This window comes from Diabrotica undecimpunctata, chromosome 7 (genome assembly GCF_040954645.1).
Source record: "Diabrotica undecimpunctata isolate CICGRU chromosome 7, icDiaUnde3, whole genome shotgun sequence".
Classification (NCBI taxonomy): domain Eukaryota; kingdom Metazoa; phylum Arthropoda; class Insecta; order Coleoptera; family Chrysomelidae; genus Diabrotica; species Diabrotica undecimpunctata.
Window position 1 is genome coordinate 35,945,756 of NC_092809.1, and position 27,822 is coordinate 35,973,577.

The 27,822-nt window shown below is 31.1% G+C and overlaps 1 protein-coding gene across 1 annotated transcript; it reads right to left on the reverse strand.

Annotated features, from left to right (window-relative positions):
- Positions 1-7,762: 7,762 nt before the first annotated feature.
- On the reverse strand, positions 7,763-26,398 carry LOC140445193 (myrosinase 1-like). Its single transcript, XM_072537082.1, has 8 exons — positions 26,274-26,398; positions 21,525-21,805; positions 21,005-21,397; positions 12,354-12,448; positions 11,913-12,206; positions 10,669-10,806; positions 8,611-8,714; positions 7,763-7,970 (listed from the first exon to the last, which is right to left on the reverse strand). Exons 1-8 carry the CDS (start codon positions 26,357-26,359, stop codon positions 7,841-7,843), a joined length of 1,521 nt encoding a protein of 506 aa, XP_072393183.1. The 5' UTR covers positions 26,360-26,398; the 3' UTR covers positions 7,763-7,840.
- Between the last annotated feature and the right edge of the window lie 1,424 nt (positions 26,399-27,822).

Consider the following 27,822-nt stretch of genomic DNA (forward strand, 5'->3'; position numbering starts at 1 on the left):
GTGCACCCTCATCTTTTATTGTTCGGAATGTATATCAAGATGTGATCTTGTCTGTCAAATCTGACGGTGTCGCTGGTGCGACTACTGAAACTGCTTGAAATTGAGTGTTTCGGTCAACCTGCACCTTTAGCTTCTGTACCATACTTCATAAGATATGAAGTGGCTACATCTCTGCTAAAATCAATTTTTTTACTGAATTTTACTGTTTTACTGAATTGCCGGTAACCATGTAAATAATAGCTACCACCATTTTTTTGATCTAATACCCATTCTGTACCTCCCTATATTTTGATCCATCAAGTCTGTCTCTCCCATCGATGAGTTATATTTTTCTATGAGACACGGACGAGGCACTTGAATAATCTTCTTTTCTTGTTGAGAAAACCTTTTACAAGTGTGATTGGTTGGATGCCATAAGAGGTAGACTCACCAGTAACAATATTATTGTCGGACCAACGTACAAAAATTATACCATTGTTGCGTTCAATAATGGCACTACAATCACCTCGATCCTCCTGTTTTTGAAAATCAGTTTTCGAGGGTAAAGGTATACCCTTAGGTATATAACACTTTCTCGCATTTACGACAGTAGGTTAACACTGGTAAACAAGTTATCTACAAAGAGTTTACATGATAATTTCCTTTTATTTGTAGGTAACTCACGCAACATGTTTCGAAGTGAAGCAGTAGCTTTTCCAGATAATTTTCCGTCTCTTTCGCTGGATTTTGGGTTCTTTGCTTAATTAGATAACCGTCTTTTGTTTAGTGAACCGATTTTAAATCGAAATCTGATTGGCTTTCCCCTTATGAACTGTTTACAAGAATGCTTTCCATAGTATCTAACCATAGATTCGTCATAACATATTTCTTCTGACACGAAGTCTGACAAGATGTCTGGTTTAGAATCCCAGTAATATCGCTTTCTTGGTTTTAGATCGTATCCGCTAAGAATCAAAATGCCAATAAAGCATTTCAGTTCTTGAAGTTAGATATTTGGATAAGGAATATTTTTCAAAAGAGGATATTTTTTGGTTTCTGACTCTATGTATTGGAATACTGGGTAATCCCAAAATAACTAGAACAATTTAACAGGTGTTGAATTCTCAGAAATAATCATTCTTCTCGTGCCGTCTTCTAACGAAGATTCGAGATCAGTTCTTTAAATGCTTCCCTATCTTTTTTTAATGTGAAATATTCGTGCTATGTCCGAGAGTATGTATCATTTCGATGTATGTACTTCAAGTATGATGTTTTCTTATTTTAGCTGTCTCAGAAATTTTCTTTCATCTCCAATGCGTCTATTTGTCTTTTGTAATTTGAGCAGTCCAAGGAATTTTAAGAATACATCTGTAGTCACATTTCGAATGCCTCTAATTTTTTATGGATTCAGATTTCATTACCTTATATAGCAGATGTGACCTAACATAGCATTCTACGAACTGCAATGTTAACCTTTATATCTCATTTGTAAACATTGAGTTGTCTTTTACAAATCCTTCTCAGGCTATGTCTATTATTCTGACTTTTATTTCCTCATCCGAAGAGTTTTATTGAACGGCATTTAAACCAGTTCCTTGAATTTCTAGACACTCTCCTTCTTCCCACACTCCTTCTTTCCCTTATCTTCCCCGTATTATCAATCTTAGCATTTTATATCGCTGTCCCCTCATTACGTATTTATAAACGCATTTCTTGCTATTTCTGTATAGTGGCCCATATTTCTGTTGTTTAATAATTATTTTGTGAAATTCAGATTCCCAGGTATTTGTATTTTTCAACCCTTTCTGTCAGTACATCTCCCAAATATATGTTTATTTTCTTATTCTATGTTTTCTTTGTATTTATTATATATTTAGACTTTTTTATATTCATTTTTAGTCCATGCTTTTCACAGAAACTGCTTGTTTTGTGCACAAGTAGTTGGAATTGTACAGCAGAGCTTGCCATAATTCCGGTGTCATCTGCATATCTTATGTTTTTACTACTTCTTCTGTTAATGATTACTTCTTCACTTTCAGATAGTAATGTTTTTTAGAAATGGATTCACTATGTACATTGAATAGTAATGGGAGCAATATACATCCCTGCCTAATTCTTCTTCTGATTTCTATTTCTGAAATGGGTTCGTTGTCTATTACAATTTCGGCTCTTTGATTCCAGTAAAGGATTGTTCTTGTTCTTAAGTCCCTTTTGTCTATGTTTTTTATCTTTAGAATTTGGACTAATTTTTTATGTCTAACTTTGTCAAATGCTTTTTCAAGAGCAAAGTATCAAACATGCATATCCACATTCAGATTCACGCATTTTTGAGCTTTTACATTAAAAGAAAATAACGTCTTACCGGTTCCTAGTTCGTTTCTGAACCCAAACTTATTATTATCTATTCCTTCTTCCAGTTTTTTTATTTATACGACCATGTATTATTTTGGGATTTGTTTGGCATGAACGCACTTACTCAAAGATGTCGTGATATATCTCTAGACAAGTACTGTTGTTTGATTGACTTCAAAAAGGCAGTTGATCGTGTTAAGCACTCTATCTTGACGAAGTTCTAAAAGACCTTGACTTGCATGGCAGTGACGTTCGTTCAATTGTAAATTTGTATTGGAATCTGACAACATCAGTTTTAGTAGACGATTTATAATCACAGGCTCTTAATGTTCAAAGAGGAGTACAGCAGAGATGCCCCTTATCGCCCCTGGTTTTTAACATATTCCCCGAAAGAATTTTCATAAATGCACTCTCTGAAAAATGAGAAAAAATAACAATTTTGAACGGGGAAATCATCAATAATTTGCGATACTCGTTCAACACAGTACTCCTAGCTCTACTCAAGAAGATCTACAAACATTACTTGACAGTGTCATTGAGAGCTGTAAGGAAGCAGGTCTGGGTCTGAACATACGGAAAATCAAAATACTCGTAATAAGTAAACAACAGAATATTATCATCCGGTCTTCTGCATCTAAAGTTGGACATAGGCCTCCCCTAATTTCTTCCAGTTGTTTAAAATATCATAAAACAACAGAATATACAACCGCCTATATATAAATAGTACCAAACTTGAGAAAGTTGATCAAATGGTTTATTTTGAATATCAGTGAATTGGGTAAGTTTAGTAGGGTTTATTTTTAATATTTTAAACAAGATTTTTTTTTAAAAATGGTTTAATATAATTTTTTTTTAAACATTAGTATATTATAGTGCAACATTTTAATAATATTATCTAAAATTTTGGTACAAAAATATTAAAAATAAGCTAATTTTCCAAGAGGAAAAAAAAGGTACTTTGCGGTGTTCATAGTAACTTAGAACTGAATCATCTGTTGACAAAACAGAACTAAGAACTCTAACTGAACTTAGAATCATCTGTTGACAAAAAAAAAACAAAAATATTCAGTTGGTTTATTAGTTTCCCTATGTCGCCACGTTGACATGTCGTTTATTTTATCGTTTTTTCAAATTTTAGAAGCAAAGAAGACGAACTTTTTGAATTTTCGAAAAATTTTTGTGAAAATTTGACTAATTTGATGTTGTGAAATATACGGTTTGTATAATACCGCCAAAGGTGGAGAGTAACCATTGCTTCTCTATGCTATGTCTACTATAATGTCTACGGTTTCATCATTTATGCATTTTAAGCTTTCTACTGGGATTTGGTGTAGACCTACTACTTTGTCATTTTTGCTGTCTTTTACTGCTATTTTAATTTCCTCTTTAAAACCATGCCATCTTCTACTTCTACTTCCGTCTGTTCTGTTCTATTGTCTTTGAACAACCGTTGATGTATTCGGTCCATCTCTTTAATTTTTCGTTAGAATTCAACGCTGGTTTTCCATTTTTATATTTCGGTATTCACCGTTTTCTTTTACTCTCTTTCTTCTTCTTCTTCATGTGCCTTGTCCGTTCCGAACGTTGGCAATCAACATGGCTATTCTGACTTTGTTTACGGCAGATCTGAATAGTTCAGCAGATGACAATCCGATTCATTGCCGCAAGTTTTGGAGCCCCGAGGGTCTCCTCCTCCCTGGACCCCTTCTGCTGTCTATTTTCCCTTGAACGATCAGCTGTAGTACTCTATATTTATTATGTCTCATAACGTGACCCAAGTATTCCAACTTTCTTTTCTTTATACTTATTCCTACCTCTCTCTATTTACCTATCCGGCGTAGTACCTCTTCGTTGGTCACGTGCTCAGTCCAGGATATACGTAATATACGTCGGTAAGCCCACATTTAGAAGGCCTCTACTTTTTTCATCAATGTTGCGGTCATTGTCCACGCCTCCATTCCATATAACAAAACCGGGAATACATAACATTTCAGAAGTCGAATTTTGAGAGGTAGGGTGAGGCTTTTAGAGGTGAAAATTTGCTTCATGCTAGTGAACGATTTACTCTCTTTACTGACTTCAAATCTTGCCCGTTATTCTGCTTCTACGTCGGTAAATTCGTCCCTTATTTTATGTTTATTCTACTATGTAATCTTCTATGTAATCTTTCCAAATATTCTTCTGAAGATACTGGTAATAGACGGTAGTTTTTGCGGTTGACTTTGTTGCCTTTTTTATAAATTGCAAATATCCAAGATGTTTTCCATTCCTTTGGTACTTTCTCGTAATTTGTGCACCTTTCAAATGTTAATGTTGTAAAAATGGCTATTACTATATCCATTAGTCAAAGGATCTTTGCCATCGCTTTTCAAATATTTTTCGTGAACTAGTATCTTAGTATTTTTGTCTTGAATACCTACATCTAATGGTATGAAAATCTTTTACTATATTTGTTCTGTTTAGCTATTTCATATATCTTCTGATGCTACTGCTACTTTCGCTTCCTTTGAGTTCTGAAGATCTCTATCCGACCTATTATTTGTCACTTTTTTTTCTTAAATTTCATTTGCTCAACACTCAATCTCTTATTCTCAAACTTCTTTCTTTTCTGAAGTTTTTTTCAAGTATTTCATTAGCAGTGTTTAGAACAGTGCATTAAAACTTCTTTTATGTTCCAGTTCATTTTTTCTACTTTTGCTAATTAGGTATTCGCTAGATATGGCACAAAATAATTCAATTGGATTGAATTTCCACGTCAACATGCGTGCTATTTTGACACATTTCTTCAATAAGGTATCTATTTTAGTATATAAATGATGTGACAATACCACCGTAAAATATTTAAAACTGTACCGATGTTGGAGTTGAAAAACTTAAAAATATATATCTATAATATAAAAATGAATCGCAAAATGTGTTGGTAAGCGCATAACTCAACAACGCATGGACCAATCTTAACAATTATTTTTTTAAAATGTCCCTTGAAGTCTAAGGATGGTTTTTACGGCAAGAAAAATTCCAATAATTTCCGGGAAAACCCTAAAACAACCCTTTTCTTTTTCCCATGCAAATATTTGTAGAGTCTAAATGTAGAGTCAATTTGAACTTTATTGCTATTCAATAAAATTTATATTAAATTACAAGCTCTTACTGTTGTCTAAGCAATGTAGGTGTGTTCCTTTTAATAAATTCTACAGGAGACTGCAAAATAAGATGAAAATACAACTTTATTTTTACACTCCGTATATGGGTAAAACATTGACATTTCCCAGAAAACATTAATACAGTTATTACTTAGAAATGGATCTGCAATGATCTTTTTTCTATAAATAAATAAAATCTTTTATAAATAAATAAATTAATTTTTTTCCCATACAAATATTTTCTAACTAAATGTAGAGTCAATTTGAACTTTATTGCTATTCAATAAAGTTTATATTAAATTACTAGCGGACCCGACAGACTTCGTTCTGTCAAATAGATTTGTAATGTGGCAGTTTATTTCTTTAATTCTCCTGAACAGAACCGTCACCATGATGATAGGGTGGTGTGTGGGGGTCAGCTCGGATGACCTAAGTATCTTGGCTTCCACGAATTTTGGCCGCCCTTTTAGACCCACTAAAAACCCCGACTGGGATGTTTGCCAGAGGGCTTCAAACTAAGAGGGGAACTTAAGGTTCAAATTTGATTGAAAACTAATCTAAAGGAATAGTGGGAACCTAAAGGTGACAAATATTTATAAAGTGGGTGCTTCAATTTCAAAACATAGAGATAATTAATTATTTATTATTATTATTATTATTAACATGGGGTTAATTACCGATGTAATAAAGAATAATGAAATAAATCTGTTTTATTTTTATTATAGTGCTTTATGATATACAATGTTTTTTGTTTGATTACGTGGTGAATATACAAACAAATCTGATGGTTTTCCAACACAGGAACAGGTAAGACCTACGGAGCAATCATAACCCATTTGGTGGTGTAATGATTTTATTAGCAGGAGATTATCGTCAAACATTGCCAGTGATTCCACGATCAACGCCAGCTGATGAACTCAATGCATGTTTAAAGTCCTCCAATTTGTGGAAACATGTCAAGGTATTACACTTAAGTAAGAATATGCGTGTCGAGTTGCAAAATGGCCAATCTGGAGACATATTCTCTAAACAACTCATTGACATTGGTAATGGCAAATTGCCTATAGACACCTTGACTGGTTGCATTAACTTTCCTCAAAGTTTTTGTCAGTTAACTCGATCAAAAGATGAACTTATTCAAAAGGTGTTTCCAGATGTTGCTTAAAATTACAGAAACCATGATTGGTCCAGCGAACGGGCTATATTGGCTGCTAAAAACATAGATGTAAATGAATTAAATTTTAAAATCCAAGAACAAATTACAGGCGAATTGAGGATATATAAATCAGTTGATTCGGGTACTAACCAAGATGATGTCGTTAACTATCCGCCTGAATTTTTAAACTCGCTGGATTTATCAGGATTGCCACCTCACAATCTTCAATTAAAGGTTGGATCGATAGTTATAATGTTTAGAAATATACCAACCGCATCTTTGCAACGGCACACGGTTAGCGATAAAAAAAGTATTGAAAACCATGATAGAAGCAACTATACTGAAAGGAAAATATAAAGGAGAAGACGTTTTGATACCACGCATTCCAATGGTTCCAACTGATGTACCATTTGAATTTAAACGACTACAGTTTCCAGTGCGGATTGCTTTTGTTATGACCATAAATAAGTCTCTGGGGCAATCATTAGGTGTTTGTGGTATTAATCTAGAAAACCCATGTTTCTCACATGGTCAATTGTATGTTGCCTGTTCCCGTGTTGGAAAACCATTAGATTTGTTTGTATATTTACCAGATAATCAAACAAAAAACATTGTATATCATAAAGCACTACAATAAAAATAAAACAGATTTTTGTTAATAATTATGATTCACTTGATTTACAATAAAGCGATTACTGAAAAAACATATATACGTTTTATTTCATTATTCTTTATTACATCGGTTATTAACCCTATGTTAATAATACTAACAATAATAAATAATTAATTATCTCTATGTTTTGTCATTGAAGCAACCACTTTATAAATATTTGTCACCTTTAGGTTCCCACTATCCCTTTAGATTATTTTTCAATCAGATTTGAACCTTAAGTTCCCCTCTTAGTTTGAAGCCCTCTGGCAGATATCCCCCGGGTTTTTAGTGGGTCCAAAAGGGTGGCCAAAGTTCTGGAAGCGAAGATACTTAGGTCACCCGAGCTGACCCTCACACACCGCCCTATCATCATGGTGACGCTTCTGTTCAGGACAATTAAAGAAATAAACTGTCATATTCCAAATCTATTTGACAGAACGAAGTCTGTCGGGTCCGCTAGTTTAATAAAAAAAGGAGTGGTAAATATTAAAACTTTATTTATATATAACAATTATGACTATCAGACCCCAATAAACACATTCATAAACAATTTATAGTTTATGCGTCTACACAATCGTCAGTGGCGCATCTTGTGCGAAGAACTTTCTTAAAGTATTCTACTGATCTCTTTGGTGTTCTCGTCTTATTTGCACTTGAAAAGTCGACGTGGTAGAGTCCGAAACCTTCACTAAAATCAAAATAAAAACATTAGTCTACTCAAAATTGATAAAATTAGATTATGGATTGTGAATTAGATTGTGGATAGTACGCGTCGATTCAATTCAGTCCCCTCACAAAATGTATAGGGGAACGGTGAGACTCGAATTGAATCGAAACGCAACCATGCATACTTATTTTATAACATTAGATTATTCTTTAAGAGTTTCATCTAACTTGATGAAACAATAGTTTGAGTATACAAGCAAATAGATAATTTTGTAAAATAGCAATTTTAGAATAATACTCAATTATTTGGAGACGAATGATTCTTGAGTTTATGTAGGTAACATTTGTAATGATTTCATAAAATAAAATGAGTTAAAAATTCCTCTAAAGTAATTATAAAATGTGACAAATTGAAAGTCTTTGGTAAAACGACTCTGGTAAAGATGACGTGTACAATTATTATTTTTTTTTTCGTATAAAAACAATTTTGATTAATAGAATTGTTGAAATAGAAAAAGTAAATTAATGCACACACCGTTGAGAGATATTTTTTATTCTAACTTAAAATTTGCTGTCGTGACAGCATTACTTTTTGCAAAGATCTCAATTTTTCTTATAAGTCTACAAAAGTTGTAATTTATATGATTAAAATATTTACTTACGTATATCCTTTTATCCATTCGAAATTGTTCATTAAACTCCAAGCTGTGTATCCAAAAACGTTAACACCATCGTCTAGAGCATCTCTAACGTTACTGATATGTTGCTGAAATTTTTTGTAATCTATTAGGTATGATCGAAGTAAAAAAAGAATATATTTATGTACCAAACAATTTAGAATATTTATTAGAATCACCAGATTTAACTTCCCTAGAGTTTTATTTTGGGGGGACACCAAAGACCAATTTGTACACTCATGAATTTGAGCTAGTCACCAACTTGAAGCAACTGAGTCAAAAAATAGTCGAACTGAGCCAACATATATCAGCAAATGATCTCAGCGCCATAAGAAAGGCGTCGTATAATAGATTTGATTTCTGTTTGTCACAAGGTGATGGTTGGTTGATTTAATTCGATAATATTTATATTTGTTTTATAGTTTCTATTTTTTTTTAGTTATTTTTAATTTAAGTGATAGTTTTGGAATTAATTTTTATTTTATTTCATCATATATCATATAATCATTGTCATAGCACATTTTTTAAATCCAAATGAAAAACAATAGGTTTGACAACAGTGTTAGCCTGTCTCCAATTCCTCCCACTATTAAATTTTCAGGCAACTAATATTGCTGTGTCGTTTTAAATATGATTATCTCATTTCCCTGATTATCCCTTAAATTCGTACCTATAAAGTGTATTATACAAAATGAAAGCCAGGATTTTTCATTCTGTGCTCGTATCTTTAAATCACTTTACTTGATCCTCCTTTCACCGTTAAAAGATCGTTCTCCATGACATTTAACCATCTTGTTCTGGGTGTTCCTCCCTTTCGACTTTCTGTCGGTTTTTATTGCAATATTATTTGTGTATTTTCTAGTCTTTGATAAAACTGCTATTCTAAGATGAGCTGCATTATTTCACGTATCATTTATAATTTGTGAGTTTTTGCTGCTGTCGCGACTCTATTCCATTTTTCCCCGCCTTTCCAATCCTTATAATTTCTTTTAAGTAATCCAGCCATCTTCAAGGTCTTCCTCTGTACCTGGGTTATAGTGATGTCCAGTTAGTTATCCTTCTTAGCATATCTGTATGTGGTCGTATTAGTATGTGTCCAATCTATTACAAGTGCAGCGACTTTCTTCTTCGTGTTCAGATCAGAATTAGATTAATGATCTTAGGCGTTGTTTCGATATCTTTACTCACTATTAGCATTAATGTTTCTGGAATTCCGAGATGTTCTAGGTCATTGGGTATATCCACATTGGTGGCTTCCACTTTTTACATGCGTTTCAGTGTTCCAATTCAACATGCGTCAACCATGCCTTTACGTGTGCGCTTAGACGCATGCCTTTTCTCTGTCCACATAAAGTGCCTTCACGAAGTCTATTCACGATGGATGAAAGTGACGTTATTTTGCTAAGAGGACTTAGTGTTGCATATTTAGTGTTGAAGAAAGATAAAAAACGTAAAAGATTGAACTGAACAACTTGTATGAAGAGTTATTTTAAAACTCGTAATTTTTGTATTCTTAAGGATTTAGAAGGCAACGACAATGTGCTGTTTAGAAATTTTACAAGAATGTTAAAAAACAACTTTGACAATCTTCTGTATGGTTATGCCATTAGAGAAGCAACTATAGAAAACAAATACCTGCCGAAGTAAAACTGACGATAACTTTGCGGTTCCTGGCAACTGGAGACAGCTTTTTAGCTAAATCTCGATATACATCGTTCCTTTTATTTTTGTTCGTGTAAGATTGGCTAATTATATCCCATAAGCACTCATAAGACCTGTAGTATTCGATAAATCTGAGGGTTTGTTCGAGGGGATGAAAAATAGTAATTATAAAAGGCGTGTGGAAGAGCAAAGAAATCCAACTGCGGTGGAACTACGTGCGTTGCGCTGTGCGCTATGAAAAACCGGGTCCAGGACTGTAAACAGGCATGCCTTAACTCATGCGCTTCGGTGATAAGGTATGCGCTGCGACTATACCTAAATCACGATAAATTTTTACAATATTTTGATGGTAATAGCCTAATGCAAAAAAGTGTTTTTTACCTGATAATAGTCGATTCTGATTTGATCATCGTGTGTCGTAGCATTATCTGACACTCCATTTTCGGTAATGAATATTGGTATATCTCCATAGGTGGTCTTCAACCAGTTGAGAAGTTTTCTGATACCCCATGGTACAACCTAAAATAAATACGTTAAAATTATTTATACTCTGTATATAAATATTAGTTAGATTGACTATATAAAAGTTAACCATCTAAAACAAGGTGAATAACTATAAAAAAATTGATTGATAAAGTCAAATATTCAATCTAATCGATTAAATCAGATACTCTCTAGTCTTTTTTTTGGATCTTTGACCAAAGTAGATCTCCTCCTGTCTGGATAGTATCTTTCAGTCAGTTCTCTTGTTTGCCGTTTTCCACCACCGTGTTTCTATTGTCGTTCATAAGTAATTTTCCACATCGTCCAACCATGTAATTTTAAATATTTATTTCTTGCGTTTTTCCTTTGGTTTCCTCTCCACTGCACTTCCTATTGAATATTTCATACCATTGTCTTAGATTTTTCAGCCATGGTGTTTTTCTTGTACCAGGAATAAGTTTACCTTGGGTCTTTCCCTCAATGGTGAGATGCAAAAGTTCATATTTTTCAGGGTGTTTCATAAGGTGACCGAAGTTTTCCAGCTTGCGTCTCTTCAGTATATTGACCAGTCATGTTGTTTGGTTTAGCCGCCTAAGGAGCTCCTTATTTTTAACTCTGTCGACCCAGCAATTATTATATAATAGAAGTTATCTGTATACCCATATCTTAAAAACTTTCAATTTAAGCACATCCTCACTTAGAATTCACGCTTTCACTCTATACAGTAGCACTAGAACCTTATAGCAATATATCATTACTAACGTCAATACTAAGATCGTGACTTCAAAGTAAGTTCCTTATTTTTACAAAAGCAGCTCGGGTTTGTTCTATTCGGCTCTGGCCAGTACAGCATCTCCGACTTTTATACCGTCATCTTGTATATAATTTTGTTTACTATCATCTTCTACTCGTACATTTTCTCACTTTGTCTGGTCCTGGTCTATGTTTAGAACTTTTGGAAGGTAATAATAAATGTTTTTAGCAATACAGGAACTACTCGGTACTACTCAGAATTCTACACTGAATAAAGATGAATTTGAACTACGGGAACTAATAATGGTGGGTTTTCATATATTGTTGCCATTCTTATAAATACAAGTAAAATCGACTACAGTTGAAGAAAAAAATAAATATGTACTTACTCTTAACCAAGCAGAGGATGATCGTTGCCATTCGTCCTTCTGATAGGTTTCTACTTGCATATCCTCTTGCCAGCCGGAAACTACAGGAACATCTCCTTGATTTTTGACCATATATGTCGTGTAATAGTTGACACCGAGGTAATCGACAGCACCTTTAATGCGTTGAAGTTGTTTTTCGGTAAATTGTGGTAAACGAGACTTTTTGAAGCCTTGGGCGGCACTTCTTTCGGCTATGACTTTTCTCATGACTTCCGGGTAGTCACCGTTGACTAGGGCATTGGCGTACCATCCGTACTGTAATAGATTATAATTATTATAGAAGTTTTAAATAACAGATAAACTGCTGGATAAAAAAATTAAAGAAAATAAAGCAGCAACCAAAAAGATATTGCTAATTTAATCGATTTTATTGATCTTTTAATTATCTAAATGAAAACTTACTATAAATTGTCTCATTCTTTCTGCAGCGTCTTGATCTTCTTGACTGTCGCTGTTTGGCTCAGCCCAAAAACTGTCCATAGTTATTCCAACAACACCTAAAAATTATGAATTATTTGTAAATTTTTAAATAGAAAATTCTGTAAAAGAAAACTCTAAAAAGGGCACTACAAAAATTAGTTTTAATCGCTATAAATCAAGAAATTTATAGAACTGAGAGGATTAAAAAATATCCATCCATTCTATGACTCTACCGCCCAATTCGAGCCCTGGTCTCTGGTCTGTATAGATTCTCCTCACTGCAAGGAAATTTCTTGCGTCTTTATCCACATCATCATCATCAGTCCTGGTGTTCATTATGTCTCTAAATACATGGCCTGCCCATTGAAGCCGCTATAGATGAACATACTAAGATAAAGGTGGTTCTTATATATATATATATATATATATATATATATATATATGAGATGATATTGAATATAGGAGAAAGAAAAATAGTTTTTAAAAAAAATAATTTATAAGTTATATACTAGATAATATTAGATATAAAAAGTATTTGGTTATTTTAATAAGTTATATACTATAGAATATATTTATATCAGGGCATTCTGAAAAAATTAGCATACAATAAGTGTAAAAAGTTTTTTTTTAATAATTATGATATATTTAAGTGAGCCATGTGCATAGGCAACCAAATATACTCTGAAAGTGACAGTTAAGGGATGGTTGCGAATGTAGAAGTGGGTTTATTTATTGGTTTGAGATATTTAATTTACATATAAGTTTATATTCTGATCTGAAAAGCTTAATGTCAATAAAATTCTCGATAGAAAAAAAATTCTCTAGAACACGGAAGATAACCTTGTTTGCGAAATAGACTATTCGAGAAGATTCATATATGTAGGTAATAGAACAATTCGAATATGATTTCTTGCCAGATGGTTCTGGAACATTGAAAAGGTATAAATACTCGGTGATTTGTATTCAAGGAGGACAGTTACTATGAAGTCAGTATAAGGTCAGACAGTTAGTTAGTAAGAAGACAGACACAGTTAGTTACAGTTAGTGAAGTCAGTTGTTCAGTAAGTTCAAGATTAGTCAGTCAGAATTAGGAAGAAAATATAAAGTATGCAATAATCAGTGATTTAGTATTAAAATTTGATAGTATTGGAAAGTATATTAGAAGAATATTGGTTGGAGATTGGAAGAAATTAAAAATTATATTATGATTGGAGATTAGTAGAAGTCAAATTATAATAGTTATATGGTGATTGGATATTGGTGTATTAAAAATAAGAATAAATAAAATAATATAAATAAAATAAAATATTTTAAATTGGTGGAAGCTGATAATTGGAAAAAGTAATTTCACAAAAACAAGGATAACCGAAGCTGAAAACGAAGACATTGAGTGGTGATTAAAATCTATATAGTGGAGAATAGTTTCATTTAGTCATTCAGTGACAGAAAGGTACAAAATTTTGTTAATATAATTTAGTTAGTGTCATAACAATTTCAATTTTAAAATTTATATTAATTTAATTAGTTTCATTAATTTAAGAATTTAAGAATAAAATTTTATGTAGTGAAAGTAATAAATTTAGAAGGACTTCTTTGGAAATGGTTTGTATTAGCAAAAGTGATAAAAATTTAAACAAAAGATCAGAAATTCAAAATTTAAGCAAAATTTATATATTCTTTCTATGATTTATATATAAAACTTGTAAAATGTCATATTTAATTCTCCATATATCTGTTACATTCTTTCAGACATCTGTCAACGGTGAATAAATCTTCTTCTTTTTGTTACTAAACAAAAAAGAATGTTTAAACGAAATTTTACTTTTGGCAATATAATTGTCAAAAATAAAAATTTTATGTTGGCATTTATGACATTGAGGCTATTTGTAATTGGTTGCTATTTGAACTTATTTATAAATTCAATTATTTTTGTATTAAAAAAATGTTTTCAAAATTATAAAAATTTTCGGAGAAACATTTATTGGATTAAAGCATTTTTATATTAAATATTTTGAAGATGTATTAGCAGTAATTTTTACTTACTAAAAATTTTTATTTGGTAAGTTAACAAAAATTGTTTTTTCTTTTTAGTTCAACCTTGTAAGTATTTTGTCTTTTTTAGCTCTTGATAATAATTGTAAACACAATTGAAAGCTCGAGAATAAAAAAATAGTTAACCAATAGCCCTTTTATTGACTCCAACCCATCCAAAACAGTTAAATAAATGTGTTCCAAACGAGTCACAAGTACTTCTTTTATATATATATATATATATATATATATATATATATATATATATATATATATATATATATATATATATATATATATATATGTATATATATATATATATATATATATATATATATATATATTATGTATATATATATATATATATATATATATATATATATATATAAGAATAAGAAAAAAGAAGTACTTGTGACTCGTTTGGAACAAATATATAACTGTTTTGGATGGGTTGGAGTCAATAAAAGGGCTATTGGTTAACTATTTTTTTAATTCTCGAGCTTTCAATTGTGTTTACAATTATTATCAAGAGCTAAAAAAGACAAAATACTTACAAGGTTGAACTAAAAAGAAAAAACAATTTTTGTTAACTTACCGAATAAAAATTAGTTTGGTAAGTAAAAATTACTGCTTACATCTTCAAAATATTTAATACAAAAATGTTTTAATCTAATAAATGTTTCTCCGAAAATTTTTATAATTTTGAAAAAAATTTTTTTAATATTATATATATATATATATATATATAAGAATAAGAAAAAAGAAGTACTTGTGACTCGTTTGGAAGAAATATATAACTGTTTTGGATGGGTTGGAGTCAATAAAAGGGCTATTGGTTAACTATTTTTTTAATTCTCGAGCTTTCAATTGTGTTTACAATTATTATCAAGAGCTAAAAAAGACAAAATACTTACAAGGTTGAACTAAAAAGAAAAAACAATTTTTGTTAACTTACCAAATAAAAATTAGTTTGGTAAGTAAAAATTACTGCTTACATCTTCAAAATATTTAATACAAAAATGTTTTAATCTAATAAATGTTTCTCCGAAAATTTTTATAATTTTGAAAACATTTTTTTAATATATATATATATATATATATATATATATATATATATATATATATATATATATATATATATATATATATTATATTAAAAAAATTTTTTTCAAAATTATAAAAATTTTCGGAGAAACATTTATTAGATTAAAACATTTTTGTATTAAATATTTTGAAGATGTAAGCAGTAATTTTTACTTACCAAACTAATTTTTATTTGGTAAGTTAACAAAAATTGTTTTTTCTTTTTAGTTCAACCTTGTAAGTATTTTGTCTTTTTTAGCTCTTGATAATAATTGTAAACACAATTGAAAGCTCGAGAATTAAAAAAATAGTTAACCAATAGCCCTTTTATTGACTCCAACCCATCCAAAACAGTTATATATATATATATATATATATATATATATATATATATATACAGGGTGAGTCATGAGGAACTTTATGTAGAGTCCCTCAGGGAGCATATCATGTGGCCACTAAAAAATGTCAACTCCTCTTCTTTATTAATTAACAGGGTGATTTGTGTAATTGACCATTATTTCATTTTACTGTAGTGTTTATACGGCTCATTTGATTTTTAAAATTTTTGCATGATACAGTACACTACTATCAAGCATTCGACTGGTATTAGCTAAACTAAAAAATTCCAGGACTGGCTTTGGAAAAATTAATTTAGGGATTCGTATTAAATATTACACCCTGTATAAATTTTTTTTAAAATGCAATAAGTGATTTTCAAACTACATAAATAGCCAATGAAAACGACATATGCGACAATGTTGTCGCACTTTTATTAAATTTTTAGTGACCGATCAAATCTTACCAACAATAGAACAACCATAATGAAGTATCAAATTATAAGGTATTAATTTAAACAAATGTTATAAATTTCAAACATTTTAATTAAAATGAGTTCCTACAACATAATCTAATACGTAGAAAATTAACATCTTTACTGTCACTTTGTATTATCTCTACGATAGAATCAATTGTTTTTCAATTTTAAATTTTTACTCATAGATCGTATTGGGGCATTATTTTCGATAAATAATAAATTAAATTGATTAAAAAGTCAAACCTCTTGTATGTGTTAGTTTTTGTTGATTGTAAATGATTAAAATTTTATGTCAAATAATAATACATTGCATCAACTGTACTAAATAAAAATAAATCTAAAAAAGTTTAAAATGAAGGTTGGCGTTGACCGTTTGACGTTTCTTGATATTTTATACCCATTGTCATTATTGTCATTATCAATTGTTATTTATGTGTACAAGAATACATATTTCTTATGTCATATCTACGTTAAGTACATTGTGTTAGTTTTGGTAGAGCTTTTGTTACTTTCGTTCAAAATGCCACATCAGTTTTCGACCACAGAATATGCAGACATAATATTTGTTTATGGATTCTGTAATGGGAATGGTAGGGCTGCTAGTAGAGAATATCGCTTAGTAGAGATTTCCTAATCGTCGAACTCTCAGTCATCCAACATTTGGGTCAGTTTTTAATTATTTGCGAGAAAATGGCACTTTTCCTAGTAGAACAACAGAGCGACATGTAGATGAAGCGCAGGAAGATGACATTATGGACGCCGTTACTATGAACCCTACAATAAGCACTAGACAAGTAAGTCGAGAACTCAATGTTACTTAATCAAAAGTAAGTAGAGTCTTACAAAAAAATAATCTATACCCATATCACATTCAAATGGTTCAGCGACTACATGCTGGAGATGAGATCGATAGGTTGGAATTTTGTAGATGGATTAACAATAATCGACCAACGCTATACAGGACACTATTTACAGATGAAGCCCAATTTACCAGAGACGGGATAAATAATTCACGAAATTCACATGTGTGGGCAGAAGAAAATCCCCATGCTATTCGAGAACGTCGTTCTCAGTTAAGGTTTTCGGTTAACGTGTGGATTGGTGTCATAAATAACCAATTAGTAGGTCCTCACTTTTTTGATGGTCCTTTAACAGGGCAGGTCTATTTGAACTTTCTACAAAATATTTTGCCGAATTTGCTTGCCAACGCGAACGTTGCTATCCGAGGGATGTATTTTCAGCATAATGGGGCACCCCCACACTTTTTACTGGCAGTGAGACAACATCTCAATAATGTTTATGGCAACAGGTGGATAGGACGTGCAGGTCCTATTTCGTGGCCTTCAAGATCCCCTGATTCCAATCCCGTTGATTAACATATTTGGGGACGATTGAAGCAACTAGTTTACACAGTGAATATTAATAACCGACAACAATTAATTGATAGAATTATACATTGTTGTAATGCTATTAGAAACGATCCCCAGAGTATCCGTAATTCAATACGTCAATTAACAATTCGGCAACAAAAATGTGTACAGGCTGCAGGGTTCCATTTCGAAAATCTATTTTGAATTATTTTTATTTTATTATTCTAATTTATGGGTTTATCATAACTATGTACATATTTTTAGTTTTTTTTTTTAATTGTTCTTCGTTATTGTTAGTAGTTAGTTTTTTGTTGTGCAGTGACTCAGTTTATCATTTCAATTAAAATGTTTGAAATTTATAACATTTGTTTAAATTAATTACCTTATAATTTGATACTTCATTATGGTTGTTCTATATTTGGTAAGATTTGATCGTTCACTAAAAATTTAATAAAAGTGCGACAACATTATCGCATATGTCGTTTTCATTGGCTATTTATGTAGTTTGAAAATCACTTATTGCATTTAAAAAAATATGTATACAGGGTGTAATATTTAATACGAATCCCTAAATAAATTTTTCCAAAGCCAGTCCTGGAATTTTTTAGTTTAGCTAATACCAGTCGAATGCTTGATAGTAGTGTACTGTATCATGCAAAAATTAAAAAAATCAAATGAGCCGTATAAACACTACAGTAAAATGAAATAAATGCTCAATTACACAAATCACCCTGTTAATTAATAAAGAAGAGGAGTTGACATTTTTTAGTGGCCACATGACATGCTCCCTGAGGGACTCTACATATGGTAGAAGTATGTAAAGTTCCTCATGACTCACCCTGTATATTGTGATGATGTATTATTTGTGAATGATGAGCAATGATTGTTTTTTAATAATATATATATATATATATATATATATATATATATATATATATATATATATATATATATATATATATATAGGGTTTTTATCGCGGTTCTCAAAGAATTAGTTTGTAAGCACTTTTTTTAAATTATCTTTATTATATCTATTATGAAACACACATATGTATTTAACATAACCAATGCAAAATTTAAAATAAACTTTAAATTGAAATTCTTATGAAACTAATTAAATTATATAGACTATGTAAAATTTAAACAAACTATCTTTAAAATTGAAATAATTATGAAACTAACTAAATTATATTAACAAAATTTTGTACCTTTCTTTCACTGAATGCCTAAATGAAAATGTTCTCCAAAATAAAGATTTTAATCACCACTCAATGTCTTCGTTCTCAGCCTCGGTTATCCTTGTTTTTGTGAAATTACTTTTTCCAATTATCAGCTTCCACCAATTTAAAATATTTTTCTTCTTAACAGCATTTATATTTATTCTTCTTTTCAATATACCAGTATCCAATCACCAAATATATAATTTTAATTTTCAATTGATACTTTCTTCCATTATCCAATTACCATTTTTACATAACATAATTTTTAATCTTCAATAATATTATCTTTATACTGTTTATTAATCTTCATTGAACTTATTATATTGAACATCTGGACCTTCTGACTGACTATCTTGAACTTACTGAGCAATTGACTTCACTAACTAAATGTGTCTATCTTCTAACTCTCTTTCTTACTAACTGACTGGCCATTTTGAATCCAAATCACCGAGTATTTATACCTTTTCAATCTTCCAGAACCATCTGGCAAGAAATCCTATTAGAATTGTTCCATTTCCTCCATATGAATGTTCTCGAAACAGTATATGTTCGATTATGTCCATAGACATAACCATATTCGAGAAAGTTCTACCGTAAACAAAGGTTAAATTCTGTATTCTAGAGAATTCCTTTCTTTTCTATCGAGAATTTTGTTGACATTTAGGCTTTTCAGATCAGAATATAAACTTAAATCAGTGACTGTATGTAAACTAAACATTTTAAACTAACATTTAACCCTATTTCACATTCGCAATTATTAATTTCTCTAACTGTAATTTATTCCGAGTAGGTATATTTGGTTGCCTAATCACATGGCTCACTTATATATTTACAATATTATAATTATTAAAATAAAACTTTTTACACTTATTATATGTTAATTTCTTAAGAATACCCTCATATAAAATTTTTTTATAAAATTCTCTAGTATATAACTTATTAAAATAACCAAATACTTTTTATATCTAATTTTATCTAGTATATAACTTATAAATTATTTTTAATCACTATTTTTCTTTCTCCTATATTCTATATCATTTCAATATATATATTGAATATATATATATATATATATATATATATATATATATATATATATATATTATTAAAAAACACTCATTGCTCATTAAAACATCATTCACAAACAATACATCATCACAATATATATATATATATATATATATATATATATATATATATATATATATATATATATATATATATATATATATATATATATATATATTATAATTATACCTGTTTCGCCACCTGATTTTGTTCTTATTTACAGGGCCTAGTATTCGTCTCAATACCTTTCTCCAAAAGTCATCCATGCGGTTTACAGATTTTTGAGTCATTAACCAAGTTTCACATCACTATCAGTCGAATTATAATCTTGTAGATTGGTATCGTAGTCCGTTGATGTACGTCTCGTGATTTAAATACCTGGTTCATAGCAAAGTATGCCGTATTGGCTGCAATGATTCTTCTGCTAAGCTCCACATGGTCTATGTTGTCCTTTGTGATGTTGGAGATATTCTTCAACATCACAAAGGACAACATCTACTAATTTTAAGTTGTCGACTGTCAGGTCGGGTCATGTTGCTCCCTCTGGCTTTTTACTAGGATTTTAGTCTTTTTTGTGTTTATTAACAGACCTATTTGTTTAGCATGTGATTTAAGTTCCGTATAAGTATTCTCACCTGTTGCTTTGGTTCTGCTCATGATATTTATGTCATCTGCATATGCTGACAGTTGGACTAATTTATTGATAAGTGTGTTATTTCTACCTTCTGACGTTCTTCTAGGTACGTATTCCATTGCGAAATTAAGCAAGTTTGATGCCAGCCCATTACCTTGTTTTAGACCTTGCGTTACTTAAAATGGATCTACCATCCCGCTCTGTATCTATTAGGTATATACCTGAACTACTGTGTCCGTGGACAATATTTCAAATTCACTTAATATTTTATTTCAATAAAAAAATATATATATAAATGGATAACTGTATCATGGGAAATAAACAAGGAAGAACAACAACGAATGTCTGTGACGTAACTGGGACTTAGATGAGGAAATAGAAGACAAAAAATTATAACTTTAAAAATTACTTACCATTTTGTTTATGTCTGTAGTGTTTGTCGTACAAATGCCAAACTTCAGCATGAGCCTTAATGAGGTTGTGGGCGCATAAGTATTCCCCAATACCAGGCGATAGAACGCCAGGCGCCTTCGTTCCGATTCCGTATCCTCCTTGACAGGTTTGTTTGGGTTCGTTGAAGGTGGCCCAGTATTGAACTTCATCACCAAAAGTTTCGAATAGGAATTGAGCATATTCCACAAATCTATCGACGATCAGCTCATTGGTAAATCCTCCTATGTTCTCTAAAGTTTGTGGCGTATCATAATGGAACATAGTGACTACGGGTAGTATATTGTTGGCTTTGAGTTCTCTAATAAGATTTTTGTAATAAGTAACACCTGCTTGATTTACTTCATTAACAAATCCTAAAATAGAGAAAAAGTCATCATTGTCTTAACAAATTTGTAGTATTTGTAGCGATTTATTATAATTTCGGTGAAATATCAACAAATTACATATTGAAAATGCGCAAAATTGTAATAAATACTTTACCTGTAGGCAAGACTCTGGTCCACGCAATAGAAAAACGATAGTGATCAACCCCCATATCCTTTAATATAGCTACATCGTCCTTGTATTTGTGATAAGAGTCACAAGCTACATCTGCAGTTTCGTTATTCTTAATAACTGATGGTACTCTATGAACAAATACATCCCAGTTGCTTTCTCCTTTACCGTCTTCATTCCAAGCTCCTTCAATTTGATAGGCAGACGTTGCGGTACCGAATAAAAAGCCTTGTGGGAAACGTTTATTATTAAGTTCCTGTTTGCATCTGAAACAAAATAATAGTATGAGAAGGATATATCAAATTTTTTCTGAGAGTAGGTGTGACATATTTTCAAGATCATGGAGTATTCTCGTTTACGAGTTATCAAGCTGTACCATCATATTTCTCATCGGTTAGATGACTGTCATTCATGCAGAAAATCATGCAAATATTAATATTTCTCACTTTTACTATTAATATAATCTCACTCTTTTCAATATTGTCGAGTAGTATAGGTGTTTGTACAGTATAAGTTTTTGTAAAGTTTTACGTATAAATGGTAAAAGTTTTTCGCTATTTTATCTATTTTTGTTGCATTTATTTTATCACTAATAGATTTGTTGTGCCTCTGATATAATTTATTTTACAAAGAAAGCACTTTTTAAATTTATTTTTTTATTTTTTTTTTCATAACGCTATATGGACAAAACGACATAGCTGAACAACGGACATAATGACATAGGTATGTTATTTTGTCCTTATGAATTCAGTAATTAACTGAAAATGTAATCTAGGTATTTATTTATTACAGATATAATAAAATGCATGGGAATCATAAGCGTAAGGCTGATCACCAATCCTGGAGTGAATATTCAATGCAGAGAGCTATAGAAGCAGTTCGAAAAAAGGAAATGGGTTGGTTATTGGCATCAAAAACATTTGGTGTTTCCCAGGCAACTCTACGGAGGCACGTATTGGGTAATAATAAAACTTTGGAGTCCAATTCGAAAGGTCTTTAATGCTGGAAATTCACCTTTCCTTGCGATGTGGAAAACAATTAGTGCAGTACTTGAAATTCCTTGAATCTCGTTTGTTTGCGTTGACGCGCGCATCGGTCCAAGAACTAGCTTTTCAGTTTGCTAAGAAGAACAACTTTGCTCATAAATTTAACCCACAAAAACAAAAGGCTGGACAAGAATGGATGGAAGGATTTCTAAGACGAAATAAAGATATATCTTTACGGAAACCTGAACCTACTTCAGCAGCCCGGGCTCAGAACTTTAATCGGTCTCAAGTCAAAATATTTTTTCATTTATATGAAAAACTTCTGGAGTCTGTAGACTACAAGATACATAGAATATATAATGCTGATATATCGGGTCTTTCTATTGTACAAAAATCACAGAAAATTTTGGCTACTACTGATAGAAGGCAGGTTGGTGTTATAACCAGTGCAGAGCGCGGAATAAACACCACTATAGTTTGCTGCGTTAATGTTATTGGTACATTTTTCTCACCGATGATGATATTTTGCTGATGTATTATACTGTGATTTCTCAGTAATTTGCTTTATAACGAATATTGCATCTCTACACGATTTTCCACTACGAAAATCCTATTGTTCATCTGCTAAACTTATCCTCCGATTTATTAGCACTTGTAAAAGCATAATAGACCAGCATTTCTGTGTCTGATTGACCTAAAGAAATCATTTGACAGAGTAAGACTCAAAGATGTCATCCATCTTCTGTATAATAGAGAAGATCCCCTAAATATTATAAAAGTATCGAAAACATCTACCAAAACAACAAAATGGAAGTCAGAATAGATTGACAACTTACAGAACCTATAGAAATAGGCAGTGGAATAAGACAGGGGAATTCATTGAGACCCATGCTCTTCAATTTGATCATGGATGAAATCATCAAAAGCGTTAACAAAGGAATACAGAATGGGAAAAAGAGAAATCAAAATACTCTGTTACGCAGTTACGATAGCCGAAGAGATAAGTCACCAATCGGCAGAAGAAGTATCAGAAGACCGCGCAAAAGATGGAGTCACAACCTTCCATAGAGGTAATAATCCGCCAATGAACAAGCTGAATTGCTTATAAAGAGGAAGAAGAAGAAGATGATGATGATGATGATATCTTAGAGAAAAAATATGAAAAATGAATTTGTCGACGAAGCTCCTCCAGGAACTTTAGGTGTAGCTCAACATTCAGGATGGATGACAACCGAAATATTTCTAAAATGGATTAAGCATTTCCAAAATTTTGCAAAAGCTAGTAATGACGATAAAGTAAGGGGATTGATGATTTAGAATATGTGAAACAAAACGGCATCAGTATTATTTGCCTGATTCCGCACTGCACCCATCGCATGCAGCCTCTTGACGTTACTTTTTTCGCACCCTTAAAAACATACTCTAACCAAGAAATATCCAAGTGGTTGAAAGCACAACCTGGACGAGTTGTTACACAATTACAGATATCCGGCTTATTCAAGGAAGCATCCGGCAAGGCAGCTACAGAACGTATTTCCCGATTATATTTATGAACCCGTGGGAACTACAAATAGACCACTGGAAAATATCCCCAATGAGCAGCTTGAGCAGTCAACGACTTCAGGTGATATTTCAAATGCTGGGCTATCTAAACAATCAGACGATATTTCCACTGCTGGGACAACAGCCACAAGATGATACATTTTTGCTTCCTACAAGAAATATTCTATAAGTTACTCCGACTGCACAATCCCAGTGCAAGCTGCATACATTTATGCAACAAGCCGATAATGATTCATATCAAATTACAGTATTTAATATTTTACTTCACAGGAAGACTGGAAGACTCTCCATGCATATATTGCAACGATGTTCATTCCCACTCCAGGGCTGGAGAAGATTGGGTGCGGTGCAATATTTTGCTCACGCTGCTTGTGCTGACGTTCCAAAAAATCTTTGGTTTTATTTGTGAGCTATGTAAATAAATATTTTTTTAATTAAAAATAATAAAATATATGTGTAATTATTTTGTTGACATTATTTCTTTAAATAGGACAATATACAACAATAAAACACTGAAAACTTTGTTTTCAAAACTTCCACAAAATTTATTTTAAATTCTTATTACTACAGCTGTTTCGGCTGATTGCCTTTCTCAAGTGATCTGTTTTTGGCATGGGTTTACACTTTATAGTCTCTAATGAAATAGGTTGAAGAGGGGAGAACTGTTTGTCTCAAGCTGGTCATTCAGAATTATATGTGTTTTTTAATTTGTTGATTTCCATAGATTCTAACAAAGATAGCTTAAGGCCTTTATTTTGAATGTGAAGAATTTTAAATTCACCATTAAAACAATGATTATGATATGATCTAGAAGGTGAAGTGAGTATGTAGAATCTGTTTTTCTATTATTGAAATCCCTTTTATGTTCTGCTATTCGTTTATTAAAATTTCTACCAGTTTGACCAATGTAAGTTTTTGGACAGATTTTGTTTTGAAAACATAAAATGAATTTCCATCAAGTAACGGTCGAATCCATTAATTAGGACAATAGTAATAATAATAATAGAACATTTAAATATATAGTATAGTTAAGCTTGTATGTCATTTTATTCATAACATATGGACAAAATGGTTTTTGCTAATCTCAGTTAAATTAAAAATAATTTTGTTAAATTGCCTAATAATTAATGATTAGTTTCAATAAATAGAGAACCAGTCATAATTGACGTAGAATGACATTTCTGTGTGTTATTAAGCAACAGCTGTGATCAGATAATAAAACCATATGTCATTTTGTATGTACTTCCCCTATATATCGTTTTCCTGGAATATTTATTTGTGTTCTTCTCTCTTTATTTTGCAAGTATTTGCGATATGCATGTATCTTTTTTCAGTTGTTAATTTCCTTGTCGTAAGAGTTTCTTATTTCTTATTTTCTTTTCCTTCTGTAGGGTCTCATAGACTGTTTTTCTTCTAAATGTTTTTAATATTATTTGGAAGCTATTTTCTTTTGGCATTAATTAATTAACCACTATATTAGTTAAGAATACGTTTGTTTTTGGCGATTTACCAAATATGGTCTACTCGATTTTGAAATTGTTCATTTACTGTATATCTTCGTAATAACATAAAAGATAATATAATTATACAAATCTTGTATGAATTACTCTACAGAGATTTTTGATTTAATAAAGTTCCTAGACTGAATTAGTACTACCTTTGAAACAGTAACTTAATATAGTAATCATTAATATTAATGAAGCGGCAAACTATGTAGTAATTAACACACACATATGAGCGTCAATATCGTTCATCTAAACATAATACTCTTGCCTGCAAACTTCAAGTTAGTTTACGTTGATTATAAACTCTAGTCTCGGGTTTATTTTTAGAAAACTTGTTGCACTTTGTAAAGTATAAGTTTTGAACAAAATGAAGTAGTCTACATAATGTTGGGCAATGTCGATAATCATACCGACTTATAAATCAGTTCTAAAAATTTTTATCCCAATAACACAGGCTGCAATGATTCAGTTTTAAACAAAGATAAATAAGATATCAGTATCTTAAGTAAAGAAGAATATCATATGGAACTTGTGCTAAATAGATCATACCCACCCAGAATATGAAGACAGTAAGTGGCCTGAGCCTGAATCGCTATGGAGCTCATTTTTGGGCTGCAGTTTTTAAAGAATAATTGGACAAGTTTTTAAAACAAACAATTAATTACACTAAAATTACTTACGTTGCAGATATCACAAGAACACATAACACCCAAATGCTTTGTCGAAACATGGTTGCTGTATTGACAATTATTTTAAAAAAACACATTGCTTTATATAGTAATTTTTTATGATCTTATCAGAAACAACAAAAAGGCGATGATTTTGACTTTTGAATGGCTATAATTGAAATTTGTTATATAATAATAATATATACAATATTATCATATATTAAAATTATTATTATTAGATAAAAAAATACAACACTTGACATTCGTTTTTTTTTAATAATTTTAATAATAATTTTTAATAATAATAATAATTTGGTTTATGTGATAAATTATTCATTGGGTAAAAGGTTTGCATCTGAAATTTTATTGAAATTTGATGAATTGACATGATATTCAATAGAAGTAATCTGAATATTTTTAAACCGATATAGACCGCCATAAGCTATTTAATTTGTTAAGAACTCTTCTAATGTTTTATGAACTTACTTTTAATTACTTACTATTCTGTATTTTTTTTAACTAGTTTAAACTGTTCTGAATTATGTGGGTAGTTTTGACTTCTTATGTGCATCCTAAACCGTGCTCAACAGTTTTGAACAAATATGAACTATACTTTTTGAACCGAAGCTTCTATACTGGCGTTGTATTACTTTTTTCGCCCTGGGGTCTTTAAGTTATGCTGTCATTTTACACAGCATTCTTTTTAGAAAATGAAAATTACTTTATCGAAGAAAATTTCCATTCCATGACGGCATTAAAAATCAAATTAACAACATATAAAAATCGATCTTTGGCCACCTGAGCCACTCCATTAGGATTAACACTCCGATACACGTTGGTGGTGTATCAGAACGAAGTTTATGCTCTAAAGGCTATTTATTACATATCAATAATATATATTGTTATATTCCTATTTGACATGAGAAATAAAAAACTATATTCCTATTTAAAATTTCAATTAAAATAAAAAAATTTCATGTTTCTCAACCACGAGCATATAAATTTTTAACGCCCTGTATATGACAAATTTGTACAAAGAATTATAGCTAGTTTTAAGAGAGTGTTTCGCAAAATTGTTTACTAGCCCCATAAACAATGTATTTCAAGTAAACAATTAAAGACAATTAAGTTTTCGAGATATGCGGGTAGGAAACTCATTAGCCCGTACGGTACATAGTAGATAGTTTAAATCTACCTTTGTAATAAGATTCTCAAAAATAGATAAGAATTTGATTATTTGTATAAAATAGAATAAGGATACGGAATTTTATTTCTTTCTTGGAACTCCATAAAGACAAAAAGATACGTAAATTTGAAAATTTGTTTAGATTAAGGAGAGAGGTAGTTTTGGGTAAATAATATGATAATATAATGATTGAAAGTTGGTTTTAATTGGATGGAAAATTAATTGTGGGGGAACGATTTGGAAGTCGAAGAATGAATGGGGAGAGTGTGGCAGTGTGTTTTGTTCGATCGAAAGGAGAAGTCCAGTTTGGAGCGCAGTGTACTAAAAAAGGAAAAGGCCGGTTTGTGTTTGAAAAGTTACAAGCATCATCAAACA